This window comes from Prunus mume, linkage group LG5, assembly GCF_029339155.1.
Source record: "Prunus mume cultivar Tortuosa linkage group LG5, ASM2933915v1, whole genome shotgun sequence".
In the NCBI taxonomy this organism is placed as follows: domain Eukaryota; kingdom Viridiplantae; phylum Streptophyta; class Magnoliopsida; order Rosales; family Rosaceae; genus Prunus; species Prunus mume.
Window position 1 is genome coordinate 23,872,115 of NC_142702.1, and position 20,370 is coordinate 23,892,484.

Consider the following 20,370-nt stretch of genomic DNA (forward strand, 5'->3'; position numbering starts at 1 on the left):
TCACTCTCAAAAGGCCCCACGAAACTAAATCGAACGGTGCTGATCATTTCAGCATCTATACTTGACCGCATGGGATGAATACCCCAACCACTCACCCCAACTACTCAATAGTCCACTTACATATCGTCGGGCGTCGAGACCGTTAGTTACCTTACCGCCTTCTCTTCTTTCCTGTACTCCATTTTCTCTCCCGTTACATTTCTTCTCTCCAACTCAAAACGCAGAGCGCAAGCAATGAAAGGACCGATGTCTCTTCCTGTTCCCTTTCTTCTTCTTCTTCTCTCTACAGTCGCTTCTGCGAAGCTCACGAACCCTCTGGGCAGCGCCAGGTCCAGCTTCCCGTCCGTACACGCGCAGGAGCTCATCAGAGCCTTCAATCTCTTCCCCAAGGAAGATATCAACATCATCGACGGCCCTGATTCCTCGATCTTCCACGATTCGCCGAGGCTCGTCGAGAAGCGCTTCAATCTCCCCAACCTCGTCGGCTCCGGAGTCTCCCTCGAGGACCTCAGCCACCATGCCGGCTACTTTAAGATCGAGCATTCTCATGCCGCAAGGTCAGCTTTGTAAACGCTTAGGATTGAGACGTTTTAATGCTATCAAATTGCTAATTTTGTGTTGCATGGTCAATTTGAAGTTTTTTTTTTGGGGGTTTATTTGGATTTGGTTTGAACTTTAGGGTTTTATGGTTAGCTGAGCTTCAATTTCTAGGAATGAATTGGTTAAACTTTGTTATATTGTGGGGAATTTTATGTATTGAATTTAGGTGCTTGCTTTGTGTTCTCACTTTTCAACTTGTGTGATACTGTAGGATGTTCTACCTTTTCTTCGAGTCTCGCACAAACAAGAAGGACCCTGTTGTTATATGGTTGACTGGAGGCCCAGGGTGCAGCAGTGAATTGGCTGTATTTTATGAAAATGGTCCTTTCAATATCGCAAATAACTTGTCCCTGGTGTGGAACGAGTATGGTTGGGATAAGGTATATGGGACTGTCTCCATTTTATTCTTCATTGTAATGGTTGGATGTGATCGTGTCTTGTCCTTGATATGTTTGAATCTCGCTTGTTATTTATTAATTTTTACCTGTGTGCCTAATTTGACATGATGCTTATGAATGGAGAGTATTGGTAGTTTGGTTATACTTGTTGCCTTACTGTATCTTTCAGTAATTGCTCATAGGCCCCATCAGAAGTGTTCCTCCGGTTCTGAAATTTGTTGAAGAGTAGTTTTATAACAAGTCCTTGAATTATTTGTACTAATATTTTTACCTTGTAAATCATTTGTAAAAGTTTTTCTAAATCATGTCGCACTTGAATGAAAGTGACTCAGACACCTCTTGAATTATATTTATTTTAACCTGCATGATATCTGAGGCTGTCACTGATTTATATGCATCCTAAAGTAAAGAGCTTGGTGCTGTTAAATGATTTGGGATCATCATATCGGCCATGCAAAGTAGAATTCTTTGTAAATAATGGAGTTTCATGTCTGTTTCTACAGCTCCTTGTCATTTGCGTGAGAGGTAACAATGCTATTTTTATTTCATTTGCAGGCATCTAACCTTCTGTATGTTGACCAACCTATTGGGACTGGCTTTAGTTATAGTACTGACAGGCGCGATATTCGACACTCAGAAGATGGCATTAGTAATGACCTTTATGACTTCTTACAGGTGTGACAGTTGTCCTTCATTTCTAAGACAATGAAGTTCAGTGTAATTTTCCCAAATTTACTGAGCTATTAGTTTCCTATGAACAAATCACTGATTATTAGTTATTTTGGATATATATATATATTTCAAACATAAGGTTTATTGTTGTATTGTATAGTAGTATGACTTATTGTGCTCTTTCTATGATATTAGGCCTTCTTTGCTGAGCACCCAGAGTTGGCAAAGAATGACTTTTACATAACTGGAGAATCATATGCTGGACACTACATTCCGGCTTTTGCTGCTCGTGTCCACCGAGGAAACAAAGCTAAAGAAGGAGTTCATATAAATCTAAAGGTAATCTCCAGGATTTTCTAGTTTTGAGAATTCTAATGGGTCATTTCATGGTTTATTAAATTTAGAAAAACTGGTTGAACAGGGACTTGCCATTGGAAATGGGCTCACTGAACCTGCTATCCAGTATAAGGCTTACACAGATTTTGCATTGGACAATGGAATAATCACGAAAACTGACCATGATCGTATTAACAAAGTGCTTCCAGTTTGTGAAATGGCTATTAAGCTTTGTGGTAAGTGACATATGATAGTGTCTCTTCCTCATTTTGTAGTTCCTTTTTTTTTTCCTTCAAATTTCTTTTAGTTTCGCTTTATCTTTGGACCCCAAGACATGCAAAATTGTTAGTTAAAGTTTGCAGTTCACTTGATAATGATAACACATTAGGGATGGCTCCTTTCTGTTTTAATTTATCTTTTCGTGTTTTCTCTTCTCTAAGGTGTGGATGTCTGTCTTAGAATTTTCTGTGGGTTTATCTGTATTATGCAAGCCTGTCCGTACTTATTAGCCGCATTAGTTGGTCTCTGCTTCTTGTTTAAATGAACATTCTGTTGTTTCAGGCACTGATGGTACGGTCTCTTGCATGGCTTCATATTTTGTTTGCAATACCATATTCAGTAGCATCCTTGCGCGGGCTGGAAACTTAAATGTAAGTTAACTTTTCATTCATTCTTCAGAATGATTTCTCTTTCATTATTGACAGAATGATTTCTCTTTCATTATTGACAGAATGATTTCTCTTTAATCTATATGTTGTCATTTTCTTATTCAACATGTTTTCTGCCAAAAAAGCATGATAAATTTTTTTATCTGAAAGTTTAAAGAAATAGGTTTTCCCAAACTCAATTAAATCTGTGGAAACTGATGTGAGTTTTAACAAATGATTAATGGCCTGGGCATGCATGTTCCTCAACTTTGTTTTCCCTTAACATCAGCAGGAAAATATTCAGGAAGAAAATATTACTTTAATTATCACATTTTCTGAACATCTGTTATTCCACTAATGAGTCAAATAATGCTATGTGGAGCTTGTCATCTTTAGAGATAATGGTGCCGGAGGAAGACGGGTAGATGTGAAGTTTGACAGACATTATTTCATTGTGTAGTACTATGACATCAGAAAGAAGTGTGAGGGGAGCTTCTGCTATGATTTCTCAAACATGGAGAAATTCTTGAACCAGAAACCTGTTAGAGAGGCACTCGGAGTTGGGGACCTAAGTTTTGTTTCATGTAGCCCTACGGTGTATCAAGCCATGCTGGTGGACTGGATGAGGAACCTCGAAGTGGGCATTCCTACTCTTCTTGAGGATGGAATCCAGCTGCTTGTGTATGCCGGAGAATATGATCTAATCTGCAACTGGCTTGGTAGGTCTTTTAGCGTTATTTGATACAACTTACCAAACCATCTGTAGTAATATGTATATATACTCCTTTTTTTTCTTCTTCCTGAAATGTAATTCTTACCCATGCGTATAAATATCTGTGCGTTAGGTAATTCAAGATGGGTCCATGCCATGGAATGGTCTGGTCAGAAAGAGTTTGTGTCTTCTCCAGAAGTTCCTTTTGTTGTTGATGATTCAGAAGCAGGAATTCTTAAGAACTATGGGCCTCTTAGTTTCCTGAAGGTATCTCTCTCTCCCTCTCTCTCTCTCTCTCTGTGACATGTGTGCTCACTGAAGGAAAACTGAATTGATTCTCATTAACTTGATTGAATAATCATTACAGAGGTCTGTTTATATATACAAAGTAATAAGAGTAGCTGAGCATTTGACAGCTGTACAGTTTAGTTAGAGATGGCTAAACTAATCATATCAAATCTAACAGTATTCTGTTGAAGTTAACCACTATGATGAACGGTTGTGATCTGATCGTCTTGTATCTCTATCACTCACATCATCTGCATTTCTACCTATCCGTAGACAATGATTGACCTAGTTATATGGTATGTCCAACAACAAACAGGTCCATGATTCTGGTCACATGGTTCCGATGGACCAGCCCAAGGCTGCATTGGAGATGCTGAGGAGGTGGACTCAGGGCACACTTTCTGAAGCCGCGGCGGAACCAGAAAAATTGTTTGCTCAGATGTGATTTACCTCGGAATATGACCCAAAATGGAGTGATCAGTATAGGATATTAGGGTTTCCGTGGTTTCTGAACGAACTTGTAAATATTTCTCCTGTACTGTTGAAGCTGTATTGAGGGGCTAATAGTTTCTAGACAATGCGTTATCTCTTCTTAAAGTACTTTGAAATGAATAAAAGACTGCTTGTGGATAAATATTTTGTTTTCTTAAAATACGTTCTTAAGCCATCGTTCTTTTCGAAAGTTTCTATGGTTGAACAAAATCTGACCTCTGAAAGACAATTCCATCTACGCAAATCGTTCGAATGTCCTGGGCTTCAATAATCTACTAAGTAATGGAAATTGGAAAGTCCAAGAAAATAGCAAAGAGACTCCGTTGCTGGCCACCTTTTTATTAATTTTTCAGCAAAAAATTCGATATTTTCAGTTATTTGACAAATATAGTTAGCCTTGAAGAAGCCAAAAAGAAAAGAAAAAGGAAAACATTTGAAATATTCTATTTGTAGAGTCTAGCCGAGCGGCTATACTCCGTATTTTTTATTAAAAAATATTATAGCCGAGCGGCTTTACTGGGGTCTTTTTAAAATTCTTTTTCATAAATAGTATAACCGCCCGGATTTTTTTAATAAAAAAGAGTATAGCCGGTTGATTTTTAATTCTTTTTTATAAATAGTATAGCCGCGCGGCTATTCCCCGGATTTTATTTAAAAGAGTATTGCCAGGCGGCCTAAGGGATTTTTTAAAATAGTATAGCCGCCCGGCTATACGACGGATTTTTTATTAAAAAGAGTATAGCCGGTCGGCTTTACTGGGGTTGGTTTTTAAATTCTTTTTAAGGCTTAATTATGTACATGCCCCATGTGTTTTCAAACTTATCTTAGATTACCATCTGTGTTTACAAACGTTTCAAAGTACCCCTCAACGTTTAAAAAACTGTCTCACGTTACCCATTCCGCTTTTTTGACGTTCCGTTCTAACATTACCGTTCATCCCCAAAATTCCAAAAGCAAGACCCCTCCCGTTATTCTGTTCATGGCTTATTTACCTTCAAAACTCAGAAATTTCTCATAACCAACACAACTAGCAGCAAGAACAGCTCGAGAGGTTGAAAAACCATACCGGATCGAAGCAAATGGTGCTCGGAATCGCCAAACGAGCGATGAAGATTTTGTTAAAAACCGCCAATTTCTTACTTTTTCCGTAATCAAGACGGCGGTTGGCAGCGGTTGAGATGTGAGGCTGGTAGAGGACAACATGTTGGTTCTTTTGATACCTATGTCGTCGCTTGGGGTGGCGGAGGAGGAGATGGCAGCCCAAAACTGGTCGGATGAACAATAACAAAGGGAAAGGGTGCTTTGGAATTTTGGGGGATGAGAACATTCGTAATGGAACGTCAAAAAACTGACGGAATGGGTAACGTGAGACGGTTTTAAAAGGTTGAGGGTACTTTGAGTTGTTTGCAAACACATGTGGTAATCAAACAAATTTGAAAGCACAGAGGCATGTAGATAATTAAGCCTTTTTATAAATAGAATAGCCGCGCGGCTATATTCTTGGGCCGATAATAAACCCGAAACCTGTTTATATTTCCAACGGACGTTATCAAACGAAACGTGTTTGTAATTCCGTGGAGCATTTGTTGCTAAAGCAATGGCAGCTGCTCCTGCTCTTGGTTTCTCTCTAAATAATTCGCTGAATTCTCGTCTGCTTTTAGCTCCTTCAGTTTGGGTAAATTCTTTGGTGGTTCCAAGGATTTCAACAGTTTCTTCGTCTTCTTCATCAGCAAAGAAAACCCATCACTTGAAGCTCAAACACTCCCCGAAAGCTTCTTCTGAAGGTACTTTCTCATCTTCTCAACTTGAATTTCATTCATTCTAAAATGACTGGTGATGGCCTGGGCACCTCCTCAATTCGTGTATGAAGCCAAAGGAATATAATAAGATGTTCACTGGAATTACTTCAAAGCTTATCTCTCAGAAAATATATTTCAGCTGAGCTAAAGCTCTAGGCGGGCTAGGCGGGCTAGGCGCTGGGCAGCCCCTCCATCACAAATTAATTATATAAAATAAAAATAAATAAATGCCTGGGCGCCCTACTAGGCCTCGATTACTCCTCTAGGAGCTAGGGTATTTAGTTTCTAGTTACCCGAAAAAAGCTTGTCTTTTTATGTTACCATCAAGATTCACTTTCCATAACTTGACTCTTCTTTTCTTTTATTCTCATTTGTTTGAAGGCATATACTGCCTGCTTATATTTGTTTCTGTGTAATTTTCTTTACAACTTTACAGGAGTTCCTAGTGAGTTGATTGAAGATTCAAAATTCGTTCCTCTAAATGCTGATGATCTAATATATGGTCCACCTGTAAGTTGTGGTTAGTTTCACTCCAATTATGATAAATGCTACTTGCCTATGTTTGCCTATGTTTCTACTTTAGAAGATTGCCAAGAGTAGAGAAAAGTTGGACATTTGGTAAAATCTGTTCATGATAAACTTTAAAATACTTGAAAGAATCTTTTGAGAATATTTTATCTGCTACTAGGAGTAAACGTACTGTGGAATTATTACATAAACCTGCCTTGCAAATGTAAATCATTGTTTTTTCCGTAGATGTGAGCTGATGAAATGCTATTCCAATAGTAATGAGGTTGAAGACTCAAACTTTCTCTTTTCCAGGCTCTATTATTTCTAGGCTTTGAAGTGGAAGAAGCTGGGAAGGTAACTTTCGCTTGCCCATTCTATTTCAGGTTTTTAGACTACTTTTATTGTTTCCCCATTTCTGTCTTGACCAATGCATCACAACAGTAGAGTTTTCATTTCTTCTTCTAAAACTGAAACCATTCACAAGGATTGCTGCGCGAAAGTTTCAAAAACCAGTTTTCTGTAAACGCTGCAAGGAACCTTCGTCTCATAAAGTAGATTGTTCTTGTAGATAAATTAAATGGTAATTTTGTAGTGTCACACCTATGAACAATAGTTCTGGCTCATCACTTATGTGTCTTCTGGTGCAGATACAACAGTTTCTGAAAGAGTTGGATGCTGAATTCCTCAAGGTAACCTCCTCATATTTTTATCATTATGTTCATTTTCTATGTAAAAAGGCTACAAAAGAACAGAAAATAGTAAGTTTTCCCTTTCAGGGTTGACCTAAGAAATTGAAAAGGTCAGTCAATTGTTTACCAATTTCCTGTTTGATCTTAATATCAGTTTTTGTAGGTTATTTATTGCACTGAAGACATGATTACTCGTTCACTCTGGGAAGCAATGAATACAAGCCAACCCAATTTGGAAGCATTGAAGGTTGAAGTCTTTATCTTGCTGATTCTTTTATGTTATCTTCCTTCTTAAGTCCTAACTTGTAGCCAGCCTCCAATAATTGACATTTTGTATTCTGAAGATTGCCAAGGGACTGCCACGAATCTGTTTCTTATCTGGTCTTAGTGGGGAGGAGATGATGGCGTTCATTGATTCTTTCCCAGAAGCAGGTACCTTAAAGTTTCTCTATCAATCAAATGGCCATTCTGTGCTGGTCTCATTTTTTAAGCCACTTCTTGACTGAGAATGGATTTCATTTCTTGTTTGGAAATGGCCAACAGCCAAATAACATGGATGAGTCTGTATGATTAAATATATCTACGAACCCAACAAAGTTCTCTTTGAAGACAATTTTTATGTCCATGTATATTTACTGGCATTCTTCTTTTGGTTTACACAGGACTAGGGCTGCCTGTTTTTGCAGCCCTTGTACCCAACAGTGCTGATAAACTGCTGGAGGAGTTGATAGAAGAGATTATGGAGGACCATGAAATGCTAGTGAGTAGTATATCGTCTTGCTCTGTATGTATAAATATACGAAAATCGTCTGTCCGTATCTGACTTGTACATTATTATTCCCATGCAGACTGCAAAGCAAAAGGAAAAGGCATAGGCTATGCAGATTCGATGGTTGAAGATTTGAGTTTTGTTTCTGTGCTTGAGATTTGTATTTAGTGTATGTCAAAGAGATATGTGAAAATAACTAGTAACTATCATCATTATATCTTTGGAAATGTTTGGAATTCATATATTAGAAACTGCAATCATACAATTACAAACCAAGGAACGGCCTTTCTTTTTAAGCATCTCTGTCACTCGTGCCAAAAGTGATCCAGGCCATCAGCAACAATATTGCAACGCTGTTGCGAGTAAATCGATTAGAAGATGAATGTACGGCAGTCTCCTGCCAAAAGCATGAATAAATTGGAAGATTTAGAACCTAATGAACATGAGAAACTGCTGTTCGGAAGCTAGTCCTAAATTCATCAAATTCTATGAAGCTAACTATTGTGTTTACAATATAGCCGTCAAACAATTCCGGTAACAAGATAAGAAGATGTTTTCTAAAACGAAAACGCGAAATTTGACTTAACTTGCTCGAAGAATTCATATCATCATGGGAAAAAAGACTTTATACAGCAACCAAATTTGTCAAAAGATATGCAGCAAATACAACAGTTCAAACCTAGCTCATTATAGATTTTTTTTTATTTCTCTTTTCTTTAATTAAAGTTCACATGGCTTCTAATATGAAATAACACAGTGGGTACTTGAACCCATGATCAGATCATCGGGGTGCTTAAAATTGGGGGATCAAATAGCAAAGAACCAGGTTTATGCATATCAAGACAGTGCAAAATGATGTTCATAATTGCTTAGCTTCAAGGATTTGTATCAAATAAGCAAAGCTATCTGATCATGCTCTTCAATTAACATAAATTGAAACAAACAAGCATCCAAAATTATCTGAAACTGCAAGTAGCTAAACTAGGATCCAATTGATCACTGTTCTTAATCATACACAACAACAAAACTAAACCAAAATATCAAAACAGAAAATTAACAGAAAAAGGCATACCTTGAATGACCCAGTTGAAATCACCCAAGTTCCAAGCAAAACCCACATCACAAAATCAACCAAACCATTAATCACTAATCACCCATCTTCATCATCATTGTCACTCTCATCACTAAAGTAACTAGCTTTCTTCACACCCTTTTTCCTCTTCTTCTCCTCCAACTCCTCCCCCACCAGCAACCTCTGGTCGGCTCCACTATCCACCACAGACGCCCAATTATCATCCTCAAACCTCTCACCTCCACTGTCCCCCTCGGCCTCTTCCACACGCGCCGCCGCACTTCCACCACCACCACCGCCACCTCTCCTCACTCGCTTCGGCGGCGGCCGCTCCCTGGGTCCCAGCTGGTTCTTCGGACACTCGTACGACAAATGCCCTTCTTCACCGCACTCGTAGCACCGGCTCTTGTCCTTGTACTCCCTCTTCTTAATGAACTCTGCGGCTCGGCCGTTGTCGGAGGCGATGGAGGCGGAGAGCTTCCGGCCGTTGAGAATCTTCCCGTGCATCTCACCCGCCGCCGAGACCGCGTCGGTGCGCGAGACGAACTGGACGAAGGCGACGCCGCGGCTCTGGCGGGTCTCGCGGTTTTTGAGGACCGTGACTCGGGCGATCTTGCCGAAGTGGGAGAAGAGGGTGTGGAGGTCCGAGTTGGTGAGAGAATAGTCGAGGTTTGAGACGTAAAGGGTCGATTTTGATGGAGCTAGGGTTCCTGAGCCCGACCCGCTCTGCTTGGTTGCGGATTTTCGAGTCTCCGGGGCAGAGGCGTATCGGTAGTAGAAGGTTTCGTCTTCGTCTTCGTCGCTGCTGTTCTTCTTCTTCTTCTTTTCCACCATTGTCGATGTCTCTCTCGAAGTAAAGCTCTCGACTTGAGAGCTTTTTCCTTATTTTCTTTTTCTTTTTGTCTATTTTTGTCAGAGCACGTGGAGGTCACGTGAGATTTGCAAAACCAGAAATAAAAGGAAAAAAAAAAACGTTGTCTTTAGTTGAGCTGGAGAGATATCAGATTAGAGAATCGGTTATGAGTGTGGAGAGAGAAAGCTTCCACAAATTGAAAGCTCGACCGCTGAAGAAAGAGGTAGCTGAGAAGAAAGCTTCAGATGTTTCAAAATCAGAGATTGTTCTGCAATAAGACACCAGACCAGTTTTAGGGTTTCCTGTAAGCTAATATCCCTAACTCCTTCTCTCAAGGTACCAATTTTTTCCTTATATTTCTCTGACATTTTCTTGTTTTTCAGCTTCCTTATCAAGTAAATCGATGAAAAATCTTATCTTTAGAATTGGGTGTTGGATGTTTTGTTATTTTCTGAGATGGGTATTGATTGAAATCCATCGTTTTGTCTTTAGGTCGATGATTTCGATTTCTGTAAGTAGAGTTTAGGCCCCGTTCCTTGCTGCACAATAATTTGAAAGATAATAGACAAGTAATTTGATTCAAGCTAAAGGCTTTGACAGACGAATAGAAATATCCTAGTAATCTGGTAGAGGCTACAAGAAATATTGAAACTAACATACGAGCCTCCAAAAATTTGATGAGCTTGCATTTACTATCATGACAAGAAAATAATCATGTCACTTACAATGCAGGCAGTTGAGATATAAATTTGTTTATTACAGTTGAGCTGATTCGGCACATGATAAACAGCATTCTGATATGTAAACCAAAATAATAGAGGGCCAATAAGTGTAAGATTTCACATATTCTTTTCAGTTGGTAATTTACAAAATCTCTAGTGCCACTAGTAGTTTAATTTCCTTTATCATTCAGTGAAGATGCACAAAGCTGCTGTATTATTGCCTGTGTCGATTAGTTTACCATATACGTTCTCCGATTTACCATTTCACTCTTCTTATTCTCTTCAATGTTTGACAAAACCAGTGATGAACTGCCTTTGGCTTTGAAAAGATGCATGGATTCTCCACTGTTGATGGCTTTGTGGAGATAACTGAAGGCTTGGCAGAGATGATTAAGTACGTGGCAAATGAACCGTCAGTAGGGCTTTTTTATATTCAGCAGCACACTCAAAATGCAGTTCCCAATCTTGTTAGTCTTAGAAATACCGTTGTGGATAGGTCCCGTGAAACAACTTTGCACACTGAAGATTCAGAGGATTCCATAGCCACGGTGAGATCAATGAAAGAATGCGGATTCCCCATTGCTGATGAGATGATTAGAGACATAAAAAAATCTCTAGCAGTTATGTCAACAAAGCAACCAAAGAGAGGGCTAATTGATAACCAAACATCAAGTTTTCAGATGGGAAGAACAAGCTCTTGGAAACCAGCCAGTTGGGTTCGTTCCCCAAGTGTTGCCCAGCAGGACACTGAAAGCGGCTATTTTTCTACTGTGATCAAATCTGCAAGACAAAAGGCGAGCAACTTCAAGTGGCCGCCACATGATTCTAAAGAATTAACACAGGCTTCTTATCCTAACCCAACACTGTCAGTTGCTTCTGCGAGCACTAGTTCATCTCTGCCAGATGTGGAAGCTGAGGAATTGCCCGTGTCAAGCCATGTTGCAGATGAGCAACAAGAAGACCAAGTTGATGATAGCTTGTTGACTCATAATTTATTACCAATGGAAGAAAACTTTGATGAATTCAAGGCTGATAAAGAACTTAAACTACAAGAGTGGTTGGAAGGGACTGGCAACGTAGATAATCGCAGAAGAGCAAGTGCTGCAGAAATATTTTAGTTTGTCGTTGTTAAGATACTGAAACCGCTTTGTCATGTACATACTGTTGTGTCTTTTGTTATTATCTATGGATGATAATGTACACATGATTGTTTGAATTTTCAACGGTGATAATAAAATTTTTCTCTGATTCTTAGTTTTGTGGCATGGCAGAAGTCATCAAGCCGCCATAACTTTGTCTGTGTCTCTCTCTGATTCAATATAAAGCTCCTAAACTAGAAGGAAAGGCACTTGTTTGATGTTGGCTATGTGGTATGAGTTTTTGCGCATGTAGTACATGCTCAAACATTTGGCAAACGTGCGAAAGCCTTGCCGTATTATTGAACTGTCGAACGTGGTTTTGAAAATTCTACCTTTCTCCATATTCGTTCATTATTCAACCCGTAGAAGAAAAAGAAAATGGGTTTTGAGTGAATGAGAAATGCTAAAAGGGCCTTGTTCTGGTTGTTATGGACGAGGAGGAGAGGTGGACCAGTTGAGTGGTAAATCTGAAGGGCAAAAAACTGCTCTGCCAGTAAATGTAAATTCGGCAAAAATTGAGTAACTAAAATAGGTGATGTGGAAGATGACTTGTATTGCCAGCATATACACATAATTTTCGCATATTATTGAATAAAAAAATAATATAAATAAATTAAATAAATCATAATAAAATATTATATAGTGGCCAAACTTATCAGTTGTAATTGTCAAAATATTTCCGAATCAAATACGTACTACGTATTTTATTCATATTTTTCTCATTCTGTGTTTTACTAACTATGAAAGAATGTGAGGGGCTAAGATTATTTCTTGTTGTAACATAAATGCAAGATGGGTGATTTTGCAATCTCTTTGCCAACCAAAACAACAATTTCAAACAAAGATTTATAGGTATAGTAGTAAGTGAGGTTGTAGTATTCTTCATGTAAAGTGGTGTTTGAAATGTGAAGCAATTATCAAGAACACTCTAACACAGCATGCAATTCTCTACAACAAATAATGTGTGCAGTAACAAAATTTAGTAGCACTCGAGAGAACGAGGTAGACCAAAGGCAAACATTCCCACAAAAAAAGAAGAAGAAAAATTAAAGTCTCAAATTGATTTACTATGAAATTTCTCTCTCTTCAATATTTGCTTCGGAGATGTCAAAACTTGCAAATTAATATCTATAAACTAATGCAACTAGAATGGACCTTTTCTTTTAAATTTTTTTAACAAATAGTATAGCCGACCGGCTATCCTTTTATTGACACTTGGCAACAAGTCCTAGGCAGGTCCTTTCTTCGTTTTTTTAAGTAGGATAGCCCTACGGCTATACTTGTGAATTTTTTTGAAAAGATAGCATCGACGTGCGGTCATACTTTCATTGACACGTGCTAGGCGGATCATCTATTTCTTTTAATAGTATAGCCGGGAGGCTATACTATGGATTTTTTTTAAATAAAAAAGAATAAAGCCTCTGGGGTCCTTTTTTAAATTCTTTTTTTTATAAGTAGTATAGCCGCAAGGCTATACACTTTACATAGACACTGATCTTTTTTTATCATTGTTTTTCCCCGATGTTTGTTTATCGATAAGAGTAGTTTAGAGCATTATCTATTATTATTAGGCCATTACTCGGTCTTTATTGTCCATTTTTGAGTTTTTCCTTTTCTAGAGTTATTACCCGTATAAAGAATTTAGCATTTTCACTTTTAACACTCTTATCGTACACGTACGTATGTATTTTTCAAGTTTAATACACTTCTTTTTTACTAAATTTTTAGGAATACAAACACAATTCACGTATTATACACAAAATAATCGCATATTATTGAATAAAAACAAATTTTATTAAAATATTTAAACACTAATTACTCATTAAGTAAATAGTAATTAAAACATAACTACTAATTAAAATAATTAAAAATAGAAATTCGGATTATGCCGCACAGCGATACTTTTTAACAAATTCTATTTGAAATATTCTATTTGCAGCGTATAGCCGGCCGGCTATACTTCTTTCCATAAAAAGATACACGCGCTGGGCGCTAGGCGGTTCCCCTTTTCCATTTATTTTTTAATAAATCGTATAGCCGATCGGCTATACTCTAAAAATTTTATAGTAACGCCGCCTGGCTTTACTGGGGTCCCTTTTCTTCAATTATTTTTTATAAATAGTATAGCCGCAGATTTGAAATATTCTATTATAGAGTATAGCCGGAACGGCTATATTCTTCTCCCAACAAAAAAAGCCACGCAAGGTTCCCCCTTCTTCTCTCTTTTAATAAATAGTATAGCCGCGCGGCTATACTAAAAAAGCGTACAGCCGTCCGGCTTTACTGGGGTCCTTTTAATTATTTTTTATAAATAGTATAGCCGACCGGCTATACCCCTTTCCAAATAAATAAATAAATAAATAAAAAAGGAGCTGGGCGCTAGGCTGTTCCCACTTTTTCTTTTCTGTTTTTATAAATAGTATAGCCGGTCGGCTATACTAAATTTTCTTAATTTAAAAATAGTAAAGCCGCGGGACTTTTCTGGGGTCCTTTTTTTAATTCTTTTTTATAAATAGTATAGCCGCATGGCTATAATCGTTACATAGACACTATTTTTTTTTAATAATTTTTTTTCCCCGATTTTTGTTTATCAATAAGAGTAGTTTAGAGCATAATCCATTATTATTAGGACCATTACCCGAGTCTCTATTGTCCCTTTTTAAGTTTTTACTTTTCTAGAGTTGTTACTTGTATAAAGATTTTAGCTTTTTCACTTTTAATACTTGCATTGTACATGTACATATGTATTTTTCGTGTTTAATACACTTTTTTTTAACAAAATTTTCAGCAATACACACACAATTCATGTATTATACACAAAATACTCACATATTATTGAATAAAAATAAAACTTATTAACATATTTAAGACTAATTATTCATTAAGTAAATAGTAATTAAAACATAACTACTAATTAAAGTAATTTAAAAAAAAATTCGGATTATGCCATTCAATGGGTACCTGCACTATTTATAGAGTATAGCCACCCGGCGATACTCCTTTCCAAAAAAAAACCACGCCCTTTGGGCTAGGCGGTTCCTTCTTTTTCTTATCTTTTTTATAAATAGTATAGCCAGCCGGCTATACTCTAATTTTTTATTATTTAAAAATTTTTGTCCTTTTTTCAATTCTTTTAATAGTATATCCGCACGGTTATACTCTTTACACAGACTGATTTTTTTTTTTTTATCATTGTTTTTCCCCGATTTTTGTTTATCTATAAGAGTAGTTTAGAGCATAATCCATTATTATTAGGCCATTACCCGCATATCTATTGTCCCTTTTTGAGTTTTTACTTTTCTAGAGTTGTTACCCGTATAAAGAATTTAACATTTTCACTTTTAATACTCATATTGTGCAAGTATGTACGTATTTTTCGTGTTTAATACACTTGTTTTTACAAAATTTTCAATAATACACACCAAATTCAAAAGTTGATTCTCTGGCATTATTGGAATATTTTTTTGGTCATTAATAAGACTTGCAATATGATGGGGTGCATGTCTACTGTCTACAAGCAAACATTAATACTGAATATTCTCAAAACAACGTCTTATAAATAAAGAGTTCCAGGCAGCACTGGTTTGCATCCAATTACTAACCAATCAATCGATTGCTACAGAAGTAAAAGCATTTTTGCATATTACCATATAATCTGATCATTATAGTACAAGGAAAATCATTATCATGTTTCATCAATTTGTTTGCTTTATTTTGTAATTTTGTTAAAAAATAAAAATAAAAATCAACACAGCAAATCCGCAGAGATTGCTTCCTTAACAAGCATTAACTCAACAAGTTGTGGACATGGAAAGATTACAACCCTGATATAATTCCACCAGTCAACAATCACTGGGATCTCGTCATAGAAGCCTCGACCATTGGCTCACCACAATCAGATTGGTAACAATTGTCCTGGACAGTAGGTATAATTGTGGCATGGTTCATGAGTTTCATGTTTACGTGCTAGGCCAAACATGTTGCCACGATTGTCATCTCCGTTTAATTTGGGCTTCTTGAAAGATGGCTTGGAGTTGCTCTTGCTCAATGTTCAATTTGTTACAGCATTTGTCATTGGCCCGAGAAGACGAGAGCAAGTGGCACCATTTTCTTCTACGATTGAGCATGCTGGCGGTTATTCAGCCAAAGAACATGCTGAGCGGAAAATAGCTTTCACAAGTCTTTGGTAGCAGAAACTTGTAAAGTCTTCATGGTGGCCACTTGTACGCAGACTCAAAGGTGAATAGAACAGTCCCATAAATTGGGAAAAGCATGCACCACAATGGCCGACTCCCCTAAGCCAAAGGATATGGATCTCAACGCTACAAAAAGTAAATAATGCTCACCGAATGGAACCACTTTCAAGGTAAAGAAAAGTTAATGATATCTCACCTCTCATCATAAGAGGTCATCTACTCATTCTTCAACATGTCGGAATGATTTTGCCCTAACAAAATACAGAAAACAATGTTTATTGGAAAAATGTATATTAACAAATGCAGAAGAAAAAGAAAGACACAGGCATTACCACAGTTGGCAATATATAAGCTTACAAGTTTAACTGCACTGTACTATGAAAAAGTAAAGAAAAAAACTTAACAAAAAGAAAAAGGTAAACTCGAAGATTTAGGGAAGAAAAAGGAAAAGGAAACCTAGGACTTTGTTGCATGCTCTGCTAAAAAAGGGAAGAGGGGGGGTGGGGGGCGAGGGATTATGTCCCACTAATTTTCTTAATATGCATTGAGTGACACAAATTTGTAAGAAAACCCTCAAATTTACCTGAACCAAGTGTGTTAGAGGGTGCTTGACTTGTGGTTTTAGTTTCGTCCGACACTTTATCATTCACTGAGTTTGAATTAGCAGAAGGTGCAGACCCATTGCCATGGCGCATTATTTTAGCCTTTCTGGGAAATTAAGGAAAATAACCACAGTATAAATAATAATTTAACTGACTTTGTAACAGAGATATCTTTCTCATGAGAGAAAAAGAGATACATGAATCCAAGTAACAGAATATTCAAAGCTTCTACCTGACCAGTTTTCGTTTCAAAGTGCCAGCTTTCAGCTTTGATGTCCCTTCAAAAACAACTTTAATTGTTATTTACTAACTCTCATATTTTGCACGAAAATATATTGATAAAAATCAGTGTTAACCACTCACCAGACTTTAAAGCCAACGAAGTCGAAGCTGGTTTACGAATGCCCCTTTCAGCTTTTATTAAGGCAATTACAGAATCAGCAGTAGGCCCCAATCCTTTTCTCCCCACCAGCTTCACTCCCAGCTTTTCACAGAGGTAATTCAACCTCATCTCATCACCTCCTCGCACCTCTCTGAGGTCAAGAACCTGCTGCCTAGATAACAACGTGTAAACATGAAGTTGCTGCTGCTGATTAAAATGTGACTGAAGCTGCTGAAAAAGTAACTTATTTGAATGCTGTTGATCAGGTTTTGCACTGTCATGACTCTTCTTCCGAGGCTCATTAAATGTCACTCTCAAAATTGCCGTCGACTTAGGATCAGCATTCCTTCGACAAAAGATAACAGAAAAACTCCCAAATTCTAAATCAGGCTCCCTAAATAAATCCGCAAGAAGAGAAGCACAAGAATGGGCATTCTTTGATGGGTTCCTGTTAATTTTTATCCTCAGGGCACGAGCGTTAGCATAGTGAGCCATATTTGCAGCTTCTCTGAGCCCACTAAGAAAAGCGCCATGCATGGTTGCAGGATATCTCCGATTGGTAGCCTCACCTGCAAAGAAAAGCCGTCCATCTCCTACACTTTCTGCTAAAATATCATAATCATCTCCTGACGCCCCTACTGCCACATTAGAGTAAGAACCTAGGCTGAAGGGGTCGCTTCCCCATCTGGTACAGACTGTTTGGATGGGCTCTGGGACACTAATTCCTTGTGGTTCATATATACCTGCATTGATATTCCATAACTGAGTAACTGTTATGAAAACTTGTGAATTTGCAGAACTTCATATGTGTGGAAAATAGCTTTCATTTACGAAAAAAATAAAAATAAAGCCACATATATTATAATCCAAGTTCAAAAAATGAATGGATTACCCTTGAGAATCTGAATAACCCGGGTCACAGCATCCGTAGGGGGCATGCTCTCAAACTTATGCGCAGCTTCACCCGCTACTAAAGCAATCAAAAGGGGACCGCCAGCAACTGTTGCATAGCTGTAAAACAGGAAGAACTCCCCTCGACGGCTTGAATCATCAGAAAGGTGGCCAAAGGTATCAAGATCTGTGCCCCAGAACACATGAGGAAAAAGCATTGCAACCTTATTCAACAGTCCGAACCCAACCTCTTTATTCCATCAAGCTTTCTCTGAGGCAACTCTGGAATAAACTTGATGGACCCACTCTTCAAAACCCCAAGTGGAACAGTGGACAATGCCATATCACCCTCAAAAACCTGGCTGCCAGCAATAACCTGCACTCCATCACTACCATACCTAATGGTGTGCACAATTTTCTCATATAAGATCGGTACGTTCTCTGCCAAAGCCTGCACCAACCTTCCATTACCTCCAGGCAAGAAGCAATGGTCCCCTCCCATATCATACGGATCATCTTGGTCCCAAAATGCAAGTGAAAGATTTGATATTAAACCTGCATTTGCATATTCCAAATTTGCAAGATGCCAATTAAACATGTTCATCTCCTCAGCATTCACAGCATCCCCATAAACCTGCCAGAACGTTTCCAATGCTGCACCAAGAGACACGTCAACTGAAACACCTCCCATTAACTGCCTAAGCCTACTTGCCTTATCTAGAAGCTGGTTAAAAGCAGTTTCCACCTTCATATCCATATCAGGATCTACAGGCTTCCCATCAAAACTATAAAGTGGGCACTTATCCCTCACTTTATGAAGCACATAACCCAATTGGCGTGCAACAATGCCAAGTGGGTTCCCTAATGTACCAGTCAAAACACTCCCCCCTAAATCCGCCGCTGCACATACCCTAATTCCTCCCTCCATTTTCTTAGTATAAACCCGCCCACCCGCTCGCTTCCTACCCTCCAAAACAGTCACTTTAAACCCAAAACGCATCATTTGCCTGGCAGCAGCCAGACCAGCAAGCCCAGCACCAATCACAATCACATGTGGTTTACTGGGTTCAGCCGGAATCTTCTCTTTGATAGCCGGAGCAACCCCAAAGTTAATATAACCATGCGAAACCAGATATTTATAAGTAGAATCCAACAGGGAATGACAATGTTTAGGTATAGAATCAATAAATATATCTTTTGTGACCCAATTCGACACATTTTCACGCCATTTAGCAATTATGTGGTTCCTAATGAGAATGTAATTGACCTGCTCTATGCCCCCAATAACTCGAATTACCCCGAAATCAATTTCCTCCTCGGTGAGCGAATCAGCAGGAAAACCAGCCGACAGCGCGATCAGCGCCTCCGCTGTGGACTCCTTATTGATCACGATGATCTCGTCGGACATATCAGGCATGGTTCTTGCCAAAGAACCAGGGATTTCTACATTGTTTCTAGAGGAATGAGCTGAAATTGAACTGGTAAAAGAAGCAAGACCGTTGTTATTACTGTTGAAAACGCCGTTGGGAATTGGAGGTAACTGAAACGACGTCGGAACCCTATGAGGCCTGCCTCGTCTTCGTTTCTTGGGGACCGAGAAGGAAAGAAGGTGAGCTGAGCTAGGGTTTTCGACTGTATTTGGAATTGGCGCTGCGTTTGAATTGGGGTTAGGGTTTTCTGGGGGAACAAAGAGGGCGAATGGGATTGGAGGGAACGAAGAAAAATCATCGGGGAATTCGTTAGGTGGATCCATCGCCGTCTGTACTGGTTGGGGTTGTAGTGGTGAAGCAGAGGAATGAAATGAACTGTTTGGTTCCCGGGAAAATTTTGGCACGGTAACTATGTTAACGGGTTTTGATCCCGTAAGGGTTAAATTGAATTTTAAAGGGATAAAAGAGTTTAATGTAAAAAGACTATTAAGTAATTTATGAAATATTTAAATATTAATTATTTATTCGGTTTTATTTTTTATAATTAAGTAATATCTTAGCCTTTTTAATTACTTTAATTATTATTTCTTTAGTGAATAATTAGCATTTAACTATTTTATTAATTTCATAAATTACTTAATAAACACTAAATTAATTATTTTAAATTATTTTGTGTACTTTGGTTTTATTTATTTTTATACAAAATTATTTTATTTAGTTTAATATTCGCAATGAGTAATATCTTAGTCTTATTCAATTATATTAATTATTATTTATGTTTTAATTATTATTTATTTAATGAAGAATTAGTATTATTAATTTATGAATATTAATTAATTATATTCACTTATCTTAAATAATTTTGTGGACTTTAATTTTTAAAAAATTTCCCAATATATTTTTAAAATAGTTTCAACTGTTAGAAAATTATTTTAGTATTAGAAAAATGAATTTGAGCATCCAAACCCTAAATCCAAGTTTCAAACATTTCTCAAGCCTCGAACCCTAACCATAAGACTGGGGCCCATATGACTCAATTAGGCCTAGATATTCATATAACTCGACATAGGGTTTTACGAATAGAGTTTCGATCTTAAGATGTAGTTATTACGATATAACTGGATTTAACCCTTTGAGGTAGATTTTAACAAGTGATTTGTTGTTGGAATCT

The 20,370-nt window shown here is 37.8% G+C and overlaps 5 protein-coding genes across 6 annotated transcripts; 3 read left to right on the top strand and 2 right to left on the bottom strand.

The window, feature by feature from the left end:
- Window positions 1–18: 18 nt before the first annotated feature.
- Window positions 19–4,287, top strand: SCPL49 (SERINE CARBOXYPEPTIDASE-LIKE 49). Its single transcript, XM_008235046.2, has 9 exons — window positions 19–557; window positions 812–980; window positions 1,554–1,673; window positions 1,866–2,009; window positions 2,092–2,242; window positions 2,568–2,656; window positions 3,114–3,372; window positions 3,499–3,632; window positions 3,970–4,287. The coding sequence occupies exons 1-9, from the start codon at window positions 235–237 to the stop codon at window positions 4,096–4,098; spliced, it is 1,518 nt and encodes a 505-aa protein (XP_008233268.2). The 5' UTR covers window positions 19–234; the 3' UTR covers window positions 4,099–4,287.
- A 1,404-nt stretch (window positions 4,288–5,691) lies between these two features.
- LOC103332328 (vacuolar acid trehalase) lies at window positions 5,692–8,211 on the top strand. The gene is made up of 8 exons (XM_008235049.3): window positions 5,692–5,929; window positions 6,381–6,454; window positions 6,767–6,808; window positions 7,102–7,143; window positions 7,307–7,390; window positions 7,488–7,575; window positions 7,806–7,903; window positions 7,992–8,211. The coding sequence occupies exons 1-8, from the start codon at window positions 5,743–5,745 to the stop codon at window positions 8,016–8,018; spliced, it is 642 nt and encodes a 213-aa protein (XP_008233271.1). The 5' UTR covers window positions 5,692–5,742; the 3' UTR covers window positions 8,019–8,211.
- On the bottom strand, window positions 8,100–9,871 carry U11/U12-31K (RNA recognition motif and CCHC-type zinc finger domains containing protein). The gene is made up of 2 exons (XM_008235048.2): window positions 8,985–9,871; window positions 8,100–8,309 (listed from the first exon to the last, which is right to left on the bottom strand). Exon 1 carries the CDS (start codon window positions 9,816–9,818, stop codon window positions 9,063–9,065), a length of 756 nt encoding a protein of 251 aa, XP_008233270.2. The 5' UTR covers window positions 9,819–9,871; the 3' UTR covers window positions 8,100–8,309; window positions 8,985–9,062.
- An 85-nt stretch (window positions 9,872–9,956) lies between these two features.
- On the top strand, window positions 9,957–11,813 carry LOC103332329 (MEF2BNB-like protein). Of its 2 annotated transcripts, none has more exons than XM_008235051.2 (2): window positions 9,957–10,173; window positions 10,862–11,813. In XM_008235051.2, the coding sequence occupies exon 2, from the start codon at window positions 10,889–10,891 to the stop codon at window positions 11,675–11,677; it is 789 nt and encodes a 262-aa protein (XP_008233273.1). In that variant the 5' UTR covers window positions 9,957–10,173; window positions 10,862–10,888; the 3' UTR covers window positions 11,678–11,813. The 2 variants fall into 2 exon arrangements, with proteins under 2 accessions (XP_008233273.1, XP_088909180.1); XM_089053054.1 differs by having other exon boundaries at window positions 9,957–10,141.
- Window positions 11,814–15,880: 4,067 nt separating this feature from the next.
- FLD (protein FLOWERING locus D-like protein) lies at window positions 15,881–19,615 on the bottom strand. The gene is given in 7 exon segments (XM_008235052.2): window positions 15,881–16,020; window positions 16,091–16,145; window positions 16,478–16,602; window positions 16,729–16,774; window positions 16,860–17,621; window positions 17,771–18,016; window positions 18,019–19,615. Coding segments are annotated over 6 exon segments (2,718 nt in total). The 5' UTR covers window positions 19,523–19,615; the 3' UTR covers window positions 15,881–16,020; window positions 16,091–16,110.
- Window positions 19,616–20,370: the final 755 nt, after the last annotated feature.

Bases quoted from the DNA above. Each gene is read 5' to 3' on its own strand.
- LOC103332328 (XM_008235049.3), top strand. From the start codon at position 5,743: ATGGCAGCTGCTCCTGCTCTTGGTTTCTCTCTAAATAATTCGCTGAAT. The intron at 5,930-6,380 runs GTACTTTCTCAT...ACAACTTTACAG, and splicing joins CCCGAAAGCTTCTTCTGAAG to GAGTTCCTAGTGAGTTGATT. The intron at 7,904-7,991 runs GTGAGTAGTATA...ATTCCCATGCAG, and splicing joins TGGAGGACCATGAAATGCTA to ACTGCAAAGCAAAAGGAAAA.
- LOC103332329 (XM_008235051.2), top strand. From the start codon at position 10,889: ATGCATGGATTCTCCACTGTTGATGGCTTTGTGGAGATAACTGAAGGC.
- U11/U12-31K (XM_008235048.2), bottom strand. From the start codon at position 9,818: ATGGTGGAAAAGAAGAAGAAGAAGAACAGCAGCGACGAAGACGAAGAC.
- SCPL49 (XM_008235046.2), top strand. From the start codon at position 235: ATGAAAGGACCGATGTCTCTTCCTGTTCCCTTTCTTCTTCTTCTTCTC. The intron at 2,657-3,113 runs GTAAGTTAACTT...TTCATTGTGTAG, and splicing joins CGCGGGCTGGAAACTTAAAT to TACTATGACATCAGAAAGAA. The intron at 3,633-3,969 runs GTATCTCTCTCT...AACAACAAACAG, and splicing joins GGCCTCTTAGTTTCCTGAAG to GTCCATGATTCTGGTCACAT.